The sequence below is a fragment of the Mirounga leonina genome, unplaced genomic scaffold (assembly GCF_011800145.1).
Source record: "Mirounga leonina isolate KUSES-001 unplaced genomic scaffold, KU_Mleo_1.0 Mir_126, whole genome shotgun sequence".
Taxonomy (NCBI): Eukaryota; Metazoa; Chordata; class Mammalia; order Carnivora; family Phocidae; genus Mirounga; species Mirounga leonina.
The window spans coordinates 9,817,265-9,828,307 of record NW_023270314.1 but is presented as its reverse complement, the minus strand read 5'-3'; the positions used below and the strand labels follow the sequence as shown (position 1 = coordinate 9,828,307).

At 42.1% G+C, this 11,043-nt stretch overlaps 1 protein-coding gene across 1 annotated transcript in view; it reads left to right on the top strand.

Annotated features, from left to right (window-relative positions):
• LGR5 (leucine rich repeat containing G protein-coupled receptor 5) overlaps window positions 1-10,806 on the top strand; it is a 27,349-nt gene extending 16,543 nt beyond the window's left edge. The window contains exons 10-14 of the mRNA XM_035002129.1: window positions 2,955-3,026; window positions 3,769-3,894; window positions 4,947-5,092; window positions 6,855-6,938; window positions 8,128-10,806. Coding sequence (XP_034858020.1) covers window positions 2,955-3,026; window positions 3,769-3,894; window positions 4,947-5,092; window positions 6,855-6,938; window positions 8,128-9,215 — 1,516 coding nt within the window. The 3' untranslated portion in view covers window positions 9,216-10,806. The remainder of the gene's footprint in view (window positions 1-2,954; window positions 3,027-3,768; window positions 3,895-4,946; window positions 5,093-6,854; window positions 6,939-8,127) is intronic.
• The last annotated feature ends 237 nt before the right edge of the window (window positions 10,807-11,043 follow it).

The window sequence follows — 11,043 nt, the reverse complement described above, 5'->3', positions numbered from 1 at the left end:
GGAGGGGCAGAGGGAGAGGGAGAGAGAGTCTCAAGCAGACTCCCCACTGAGTGTAGAGCCCGACACAGGGCTCAATGTCACGACCCTGAGATCATGACCTCAGCCAATATCAAGCATCGGTGCTTAACTGACTGAGCCACCCAGGTGCCCCCCCTAAAGTTTTTCTTAATACTTAAGAGACTATATCCTTGTAAAATAATACCATTCCTCAAAACATTTTAAATTTACCCTTAAGAATCATCTTCTCCTAAAAATTTACCTTGAAAACTATCTTGTTCTGAATTTAAATATGTTGCCCGTTTCTTACTTTTGGTATCAGCTTGTGAAGTTCTTCTACTTTTCTTAATAAATGTCAAACAAAAATACATTGCCTATCTCATTACCTGCCTTTTTCACCCAGTTGGAGTTCTGGCTGTTTCCAAAAGTCAGTTCCATCTTAAAAGGCTGATATAGTTGATAACACTCTATTATGTCATTGAAATTTGCTAATATAGTAGCACTTAAATGTTCTCACCAAAAAAAAATTTTTTTTCATATACATACGAAATAAAAGGTTGACCTCTAATGACACCAGAAGAATGGGACGCAGACCCTGAAGGCTCCATGTCCAAGTCTCCCTGAACTCCTCCTGCCCCTTAGACCCCACTAAACTCTGCCACCTCCAATTCATCCACTTTTCTGCCACAGGCCCACAGGATGGCTCCCCTGGATCTCCACCAGCCTTTCCGCCATTGGTCCCCACTCAGTCTGTGAAGAGAATCTTTCTCAAATAGAAATCTAATTATGGTGCTTCCCTGGTGCAAGAATCTCGTTAGTCCCCTAATGTCTTCAAGATAGAGACTAGACTTCCCAGCACTGCCTTTCAAAATCTGACTCCAACCTCCTCGTACGACCTCCTGACGCTCACCCACACATCCCCAGGCCTCTGACACATGGTGGCTAGCTCCCCTGTTCCTGCTGCCCATCGGATTCCTCCCCCTTCTTGACTTGCCCCCTGCCTGTGCCCTGGTAGGAACAAGACCTCCTGCCATGAGCCCAGGCCACTCTGATGCCCTTTGCACTCGGACACAGGACACAGCTCTCAGCACTGCCATGTGTACACGGTGCCCTACCCCAAAATGACAAGAACGTTTTCATCGTCGTATCCCCCAGGGTCTACGACGGTGGCTCTCTCATTATTTACTTAAGCATGTCGAACGTGTTCTGAGCAAAAGATCAGGGACTCTGATGTCAGTCAGCTCGAGTCTGAAGCCCAGCTCCTGAGATTATTCTATGACTTGGAGCAAGTCACTTAGTACCCTGTGTTTCACTCCTCGCCGGTAAAATGGGGCTACGGATAACACCTACCTCTCAGAGTTGTGCTGACGGTTATGAGAGCAAGCGAGGGACGGGTGTGCAGAAACCAACAACATGGCCGAGGCTGAGGCCACAGAGACACAGGCACAGAGAAGGGAGGCCGTGGTCGAGAAGGTGTGCATTTGCCGCCAGACACAAGACTCCAAAGGAGAGAAGGAGCACCAGTGCCCAAGTTCTCTCTCCTGAGCTTCCACCAGGAATCCGACTGCGAACAGTAGGGAGCCATGGGTATGCCACCTGCAAGGTCAGCCCCAGGCACTGAAAATGGCCGGAGAGCGGAAATGGCTCCTCAGGGGGCTGCCGGGAGGATTCCAGCACACAGGTGTACAAACAGGAGAGGAATTACGGTCCTTTGCACATACAAATTCTCCCATATTTACTCGAAAACCAGTCAAATTGCTATAAAGCCCCATGGCAGGACTTGGCCTACATTCCTGGTATTCCGCTCTGTGAGGCTCACCGGGGGCACCCATGTTCCCCCTGAAACCACGAAAGACTTTGACAGATGGTAGGACCTGCTCCCCTCACTGGGCAGAGACTTTAGGAGCAGCTCAGCAGAAGCCAGGCTCCTCGCTTAATTCCCCAACCCCCATTTTGAGCTTCCCCACCCCTTCCCTGCCATTTCCTCCCCTTGTTCACCAAAACTGTTTTCTGTTCTGGGATCCGTGATGGATCAAAATAAAAAGCCTTCCAGTTTCATCCAGTTTAGGGAGCCTTTCAAATGAGAATATAAATGTTCTGTGAAGACCATTTATCCAAGGTAACTCAAGAGGCCCAGTATCATAAATAAATCACTCATCTGTGCTAGAGAAAAGTTGACTGCGATCACTTTCAATTTCCTCAGATGTCTACACTTTTGTTACACTTGTTAGTTAGGCATTTTAAAAAGACCAATTATAAGTTCATTTTTCCTTTTTTGAAATGTGGAAGTTCTTATTCCTGCTGAATCATCTACATTTCAATGTGTGTGTGTGTGTGTGTGTGTGAATGAACTTTATTTCTCCATAAACTGTACGGGTTTTTTTTCGTTACTAAAGGATTTTATTTCCTACATATTAGCCCCCTTTTTATTTATTTTGCAGTTAAGAATTCCAATGTGCATCTCCTTTACTGGGAATTTTTTTAAAATACTTCTCGGTGTTTCTCTCGCGGGCTGACATACTTGACAACGTACACAAAGCGTTGCTGAGTTTCATTACAGATCTAGGACATTTTATCCACTTCGAATTTACTTGCTAGTCAGAGGAAGACCCTCGGAAGGTCCTGTCTCTTACTCCTCCTCCACCCCCACTCATCTCAGAAATGCCCTCATAAAACCTCACAACCATGTTTCAGTGAACTTTTTAGCAAACAGTAAAATCTAAAATATTCACTTGCATGATTCTTCCTGGGTTGACTTAAAACAAGGTTGATTTAAAGTTCCCTCTTTAGTCATTTATACTACTAATATCTTTATCTGAAGGCTGATTTGATAAGCTCATTGTTTTGTCCTGAATGAAGTTAAATTTTGGCAGAAGAATGAATATATATGGTAAAACTTCACACAATCTTTTTTAAGTATATAATCCTCTCACTTGCCTTATTTTTTTTTTAAATAGGAATTTAGCCTGGAACAAAATTGCCACCATTCATCCCAATGCATTTTCCACTTTGCCATCTCTAAGAAAGCTGTGAGTATTTCGTGATTTGTTTATGGCATATTTTAAATAATTGGGGGGCCACCTAAATTCATCAAAAATGTCGGTTTTGCGGAAGAGGCCGCCGTGCACAGATTGCCTGGCCCTCAGTGCTGTCCACACTGGAGCTGAGTCAGACCAGAGAGGAGCCCCCTCACCCCGCCTACCCTCCCCACCCCGCCCTCCAAGGCCACAGGGGCCCTGACGTGTTTAATTGAAGATCTGGGTGACAGCTGGTTCTGGTTATTGAGGTGAAATTTTCCATTTTCGCTGAGCAATCAGGTGGGGTGGAATAAGATGTCATTTCAGTTCCAAAGCCTTTTCATTTCATATTTGCCATCCTGACTAAGAGAAAACTTTCCTGTGCCGCTTCCCAGCCCCCTCCGCTTCTTATGCCTTCCGCCCCCGCCCAACTTAATCCACTCAACATCACTTTTCAAATTAGGTGTAGCACCTTCCACTGATTTGCGATGTCCCCACCTGGCAAAATGAAGCTGAACGTAGAAGCTACAATTTGAATGTGATTGAAACACGTCCCCTCTGCAATTCTGATTTTAAATCGAAAAATTATCAGGAGCTAAACCCAAAATGTTTATTTTTACCATGAAGGGTATGGACCCTGCTTAGAAGTTCTTATGGAGCAGTTTAATAATCTTTAGGTTGTGCTTCTTTTTTTTAACACCGATGCTTTCTGCTAACACAGACCAAAAGCCAATTGTTGTTTGATGTTTTGCAGGGACCTATCCTCCAACCGCCTGTCGTCTCTTCCTGTAACAGGGTTACATGGTTTAACTCACTTAAAATTAACAGGAAATCATGCCTTACAGAGCTTGATATCATCTGAAAACTTTCCAGAACTCAAGTGAGTTTGTCATTAAAACTAATAAGATACATTTGTGGTCATGCAAAGTAATAGACGTGTTATAGTAGTTTTCGAAATTTATGAGGTCATGGGACTCTTTTGAATTGCATTTCATGCCCTCAAGTCCTCCACCCCTGGGGCATTGTTAGGACAAACCCTGAAGTGGGAGACTGCGTCTTCCTGATCACATTTCCTTTCTTTCTCAAAGATGCCTCCCAGAATCCTAGTGTTCACGGGAAGAGTTTGAAAACCACTGATCCATGGGGTCTAAACTAGGACATGTAATTAAATAACATGATAACATTATTGTAGTCCTCCTTATGTTTTTAAATTAATCTAGCTTGTTATATGTTCTAATAAAATGTACTAAATTTATATTTCTTTGAGGAAGTAATGCTCTTAAGACCTGTTATGCTTATTACTGTTAAAAAAAATCCCTTGAAAGACTATATATACCTACATACATGTAGGTATGTGTGTGTATATATACATATATATACACATTTTTAAACCACAGTACATTTTACATACTTTTAAAACCATAATCCCAAACGAGAGTTTGGAAAGTAGAAGAGAGCAAAAATCTAAAAATACCCCCTAAACAACTTTTTAGTTTATTTCCTTCCAGACTTAGTTTCCAATGTATTTTTAATCGTTAGAACCACTGTACCTATACAAATTTACATCATGTTTTCATTACTTTACGTTATGTCATACTATAAGCACTTTTTAATGGTGCTACAATTTCCCCAGCAGTCATTTTTTAACTTCTTTATTATGGAAATTTTTGAGCACCAAAGTAGAGAAAATAATATAATATATGCATCACTCAACCTCAACAATTATCAACATTTCATGGCAATAATTTTTAATAACTCCATCGTTATTATAAATAACACAGTAATGAACATCTTTGTACACAGTTAATATTTTAGTTTCTCAATTAAGGCTAAGATCCAAAGACAGAATTATTGAGTGAAAGAAGATAAACACTATATTTAATAACCTGTGTCTTTAAGCATGTGTTTTTGTTTGGTTTTGTTCATTTAAAGGGTTATAGAAATGCCTTATGCTTACCAGTGTTGTGCATTTGGAGTGTGTGAGAATGTCTATAAAATATCTAATCAATGGAATAAAGAGGACAACCGCAGTACAGATGACCTTTATAAGAAAGATGCTGGAATGTCTCAAGTTCAAGGTAAGACCTGCTATGTCACACTGATGAAATTGTATCTAGAAGGGTCTTGAAAAGTCATCAAACGGGTCATCCGAACTCCAGATAAGTCCCTCTGTAACCAGCCCCAGCAAGCTGGCAATCAATCCCACTACTTAGAGACTCCCAGAGAAAGAGAAATATCCCTTAGGATTCATTCTCAAAGTTCGTCTTTTCCGTAAGTGATTTCTTCATACTTTTATTTATAATTCGATCCCCTTTAGCATAGACTATCCTCAGGGGTAATTCTTAATATTGATGTTAATATTTCAATAAGCTTTTTTAAAAGGACCTCATCCTTACAGCTACCTTTTTTTTTTTTAAAGATTTTATTTATTTATTTGAGAGAGAGAATGAGATAGAGCATGAGAGGGAGGAGGGTCGGAGGGAGAAGCAGACTCCCTGCCGAGCAGGGAGCCCGATGCGGGACTCAATCCCGGGACTCCAGGATCATGACCTGAGCCCAAGGCAGTCGCTCAACCAACTGAGCCACCCAGGTGCCCCAACAGCTACCTTTTTTTAAAAAAACATGTTTCTGAGTGGTTTCCTCCAGAAGATAAAATCCATTTTTATTCTTAGGGCCTGAGAGGAGCGGACAGTATAGGCATTTAGATGCCTCCATGTGTCAGCAGAAGGGCTCAAGAATCCCACTTCTCATCCAACTAATTCTCAAACCTTCTCCCCTCCCACCCCCCATGGAGGTATCTGTCAGGAAGGCGAAATGAGATAATGTCTGTAAAGCACTTGGCTTTCCTTGAAGTACGAACTTACTTAAACAGGCAGCAACGCACCTGAAACCACACCTGTGGTAATGAGGAGGTGCCCAGGCGGCCCCCACTTTCCTTTCCTGCCAACCTTGCGAGTTTGCACAGTGTCTAAACAGACTGGCTTCTCTCCCTTTGGGCCCTGATGATTTGTTGATTCCCAAGCAAGTGTGATTCCGTCTGTCTGCATGTTCCCACCTTACCTTCTCTTCATGCACACACGTCGGTTTAAGGAGCTGATATTTTAGTCCTTGGCTTTTTTGTTTGAGGCCACAGCATGGATCTGGCTCTTGTTTTTCCTTTAGTTTTTGCTCTTCGGGCTTCATCCATGCTAATTTCTATCATATTTATTCACGCAGGAAAAAAAAAATTAGGAGCGCCTACTATGAGCCAGGAGGAACACAATGGACCAGAAAAAGTTCTTCAAGGAGTTTATGTTTAAGGGCAGCTGTTCTATATGTTAGATCACAAAACTCCTATTTCATAAGTCGGTGCTAAACTAAGCACCAAGCAGTAACTTGATTTGTCCTTTGTTAAGCAGAATTCCCCAGGAAAGATAGAAACTCACTATACCTGATTCTCCTTCTTGTGCTCGGAGAACACAGCCCAGAACCTTTGCACTCTAGCTATCTAAGCGTTGGAAAAGTGGAGACAGAGAGGCCCACAGCCTCTCTCTAATTTAGGTCAGTGCAATTTGGGGCCATCATGAGCTGCAGGGAACAAGGACAGAAGGAGAGAGCTAAGCTGTTATGGTCCGGAGCCTGGGGTTACCCTCCCTCGCCCCCAGTTCATCTGGAATTACTACGTCATATAGTAGCTCGAGTAGAACATCCAAAGGCCCAAAGCCGGAGCCCAGGGAAAAGTGAGATGTCTGGCCTTCAGTTCCCTTTGTGACCTTTCATGTCTCGAGGATGTGGTCCTGGGAGGTGGTCCCCGGGAAAGAGAGACAGAACCCATCATTCCAGGGCTTCTCATTCCTGCAGATGAGCGTGATCTTGAAGATTTCCTGCTGGACTTTGAGGAAGACCTGAAAGCCCTTCATTCGGCACAATGCTCACCTTCCCCAGGTGAGAAAGGTCTCAGCACTGCCTCCCCACCATACCCACCACTGACTCTGAGGCCATCAGTGACATATTGGTGACCCTTCAAAGCGAAATCTGTGCCACCTCTGAGGCTCTTATATCCCTCCCCATGGGGACTTTTAAAATAGAAATGTCCATTCCCTAGAGTTGATCCCCATTCATAGATAAGGTTTCTGGGAAAGACTTGATTCAGATTAATGAAAACTGAAGAATCAATCATGTAGTTAGAAGCATATGCAATTTTTAAAAGATTTTATTTATTTACTTACTTATTTATTTATTTATTATTTACTTGAGCGGGGAGTGGGGGAGAGTGCATGGGCTGCAGAAGGGGGGAGGTGGGGGTCCTTGAGGAACAGATGGGGAGGGAAAGAATCTCAAGCAGACTCCCTGCCGAGTCATGTTGATGACTCGGGGCTCCATCCCACGACCCTGAGATCATGACCTGAGCCAAAACCAAGAATCCACTTAACCAACTGGGCCACCCAGACACCCCTCATAGGCAATTGTTTAAGTGATATCAGCAATCTAGCCTGAACTGGTACACAGCAGTCTTGCTTCATGTAATCACTTATTTTTTAAGATTTCATCTTCCCTAAATAGCTATTTGATTAAAGCAAATAATAATTTATACAGACAAGTAAAAAACTGTATATTGACTTCACGTGTTTGTCCCATTCCCAGGAACAGGATAGGCCAGTTGGGGGGAAAAAAAAAAAAAAGACAGCTCTCTTGCTCTCAAATATCAAATGTCATTATAAACCTAAGATGAAATTTTCATGAAATGCACTCTCGTACTACCCATACTTCCCCTTCTAATATTATGGAGTATTTCCCTGGGATTCTCTTTCTCTGCTTCCAGAACATTTCTGAAGCATTCTGGAAAAAGTATAATGAAAAGCCCAGGAGATCTGGCTGTATTTGGGGGACCTTAATCAAGTGATTGAAATTCCCCATCTCCATTTCTCTGTGTTTAGCTTCAAAACATGAGCACCTGGTATTCGTGTTTTCGCAGTAGTTAAAGAAAGTAGAGCATGCCACAAGGGAACTGTTTGTTATTCTGGCTGTTATTGGCCTCTCTCTTGGTGTCCTAATAAGAGAAACAAAAAGGTAATGTGGCAGAGGTCGTAAACCTTAGTTTGATACCCAGTCTCTTTCTTCCTTGGACTTCTAGGGCCCTTCAAACTCTGCGAATACCTGTTTGGTAGCTGGCTGATCAGAATTGGAGTGTGGACCATAGCCGTCTTGGCGCTTACTTGCAATGCCTTGGTGACCTCAACGGTGTTCAGAGCCCCTCTGTACATTTCCTCCATAAAACTGTTGATTGGGTTAATAGCAGCAGTGAACATGCTCATGGGGGTCTCCAGCGCTGTGCTGGCTGGTGTGGATGCGTTCACTTTTGGCCGCTTTGCACAGCATGGGGCATGGTGGGAGCAGGGCGTCGGGTGTCAGGTCGTCGGGTTTTTGTCCATTTTTGCTTCGGAATCATCTGTTTTCCTGCTTACCCTGGCAGCCCTGGAGCGTGGGTTCTCTGTGAAATGTTCTGCAAAACTTGAAAGGAAAACTCCTTTCTCCAGTCTGAAAGCGATCATTCTGCTCTGTGCGGTGCTGGCCTTGACCATCGCCACGGTTCCGCTGCTGGGGGGCAGTGAGTTCAGCGCCTCCCCACTCTGCCTGCCCCTGCCCTTTGGCGATCCCAGCACCGCAGGCTACATGGTCGCACTCGTCTTGCTCAACTCCCTTTGCTTCCTGGTGATGACGATTGCCTACACCAAGCTCTACTGCAATTTGGAAAAGGGAGACCTGGAGAATATGTGGGACTGTTCTATGGTGAAGCACATCGCTCTGTTGCTCTTCACCAACTGTATCCTTTACTGCCCCGTGGCTTTCTTGTCCTTCTCCTCCTTACTAAACCTCACCTTTATCAGTCCCGAAGTAATTAAGTTTATCCTTCTGGTGATTGTCCCGCTTCCTGCATGCCTCAATCCCCTTCTCTACATCCTCTTCAATCCCCATTTTAAGGAAGATCTGGGGAGCCTGGGAAAGCAAACCCACTTCTGGACAAGATCGAGAAACCCAAGCCTGATGTCTATTAACTCTGATGATGTCGAGAAGCAGTCCTGTGACTCAACCCAAGCCTTGGTAACCTTCACCAGCACCAGCATCGGCTATGACCTGCCTTCCAATTCTGTGTCACCACCAGCTTACCCGGTGACCGAAAGCTGTCACCTTTCATCTGTGGCATTTGTCCCATGTCTCTAATTCACCTGTGGGAGAAAACGTTTGCAAACATTGAAAAACCAAAAATATGAGATTGGGTACATCAGAGCAGTAACTAAAAATAGCCAAGTGGAAACTTTGTTTTTGATATCTCTCAGCGTGGAAAAAGCTGGAAAACCTATTGATACTGGAAAGTGAAAAATAAGTCTAAATGCTGCTTCTATAATTCATTCAGATACAAGAGATAGATCAGTCACACTATTTAGGTATGCCCAGATTTTAAAAAGCAGATTTGCAATGTTCAAAAAAGATTCCCCATGATTTCAACTGAATTCTTTTTAAACTCACCAATCTAATTATTTGGGGAGAGGGGCAGAACTACTTGCTTACAAAAGAGGTTTTAAACCAGAAAAGCCCTTAAAAGATGGTTAGAGGTGTTTGGAAAATAGGGTTTTAAATGGCCTACATTACCAAGTAAAGGCTGTGACCAGTAGGATTGCATTTTAATGACCATGTGGATGTTTTAGTCCTCTTTTGCCTTTCCTCACAAAGGATCCTTCCAGGTCACCAATCCCCTCCTGAATGGATAATGTGGGGCCTTCTTAGTTATAGTCCTATCATTTTTAGAGATGCCAGAATTTGTGTATCAGCATGAGATGGTTCCACCTCAGTGAAGTAAAACTGTCTACAAATATTTTGAAAGGAAAATAAACTTAAATCCTTAAATTGCCATGAAGGCGATCATGTAGAAGTGAGGTTTGCTTTGTTTAATTCCTTGTTAACTCCTTGCTGTCCAGCACTCAGAATAAAAGTCCATTGCCGGCAATGGATATACCTAGAAAAGATGGTGAGCAACCTGGGAGGATTTTGGTGTTTTTTGTTTGCTTGTTTGTTTTCAAGTGAGTGCACACTTTTTGCAGGTGGTTTTATCAGTTGATTCAAACTAATGTGCATCTTAAGGAAATAATCAAATGCAGACCGACATAAATGAAACCCACTGGCATAATAACTTCTCACATGTGTATCTCTAGTAGCTCTAGCAATGATGTCTGAAACCACTTTGGACTCAACAGGGACTTGTAACATATCCTGTTTATTTAGCTTGGTTTTAGCTGTGTTGTCTCTGGACCAACCCACTTGATGTCAGGAACATGACTTCTCTGCTTATTCCGTATGTAATACATGTGTTAAGTATTTTAAGAAGCAAAATTATTAAATACTAAAGGTCAAAGGATTAATTTGTAACTTCTATTATACTACATTAGCTTCAATACATCTAAACCAAAAGACTGCTAAGTAGATTTATTTTTATATAAGCATGTTTATTTTGATCAGATGTTTTAACTTGGAATTGAAAAAAAATACATTTATGAGATGTTTTATAAGATGTGTAAATATAGAACTGTATTTATTACTACAATAAAGATTCAGTAACACTAAGGACCATGATGATAATAAACCATGTACAGTGGCATATTCTTCCGTATATATTGTGTTTCTCTGCCCATTTTCTTTAAATTCATTAACTGTACATAATATGTGTAAATGTATAGTACTTGTAAATAGATTCCAAACTTGCTTTTCTATTGGGTACAAAATAAAAGAAATTTGTAATAAAATGTGTGACTATAAAACAAAATATCTTCAGCTCTTTTATTGAACCCACAGGCAAATCTATGGTCTCCTAAATGTTTTTTATTTCTGATGTGTAAGTACATTTGCTATTGAAGTATTTGCACCTTAATATTTTAGGTATTTTGGACGTATCTTAAGAAGTAAACCCTTCACAAGAACAAATCAAGGTATCTTTACCAACTCCCGGATTGTGTTAAGTAGGGCTAATAAGCCATTTTGTCATGGCAAATGACTT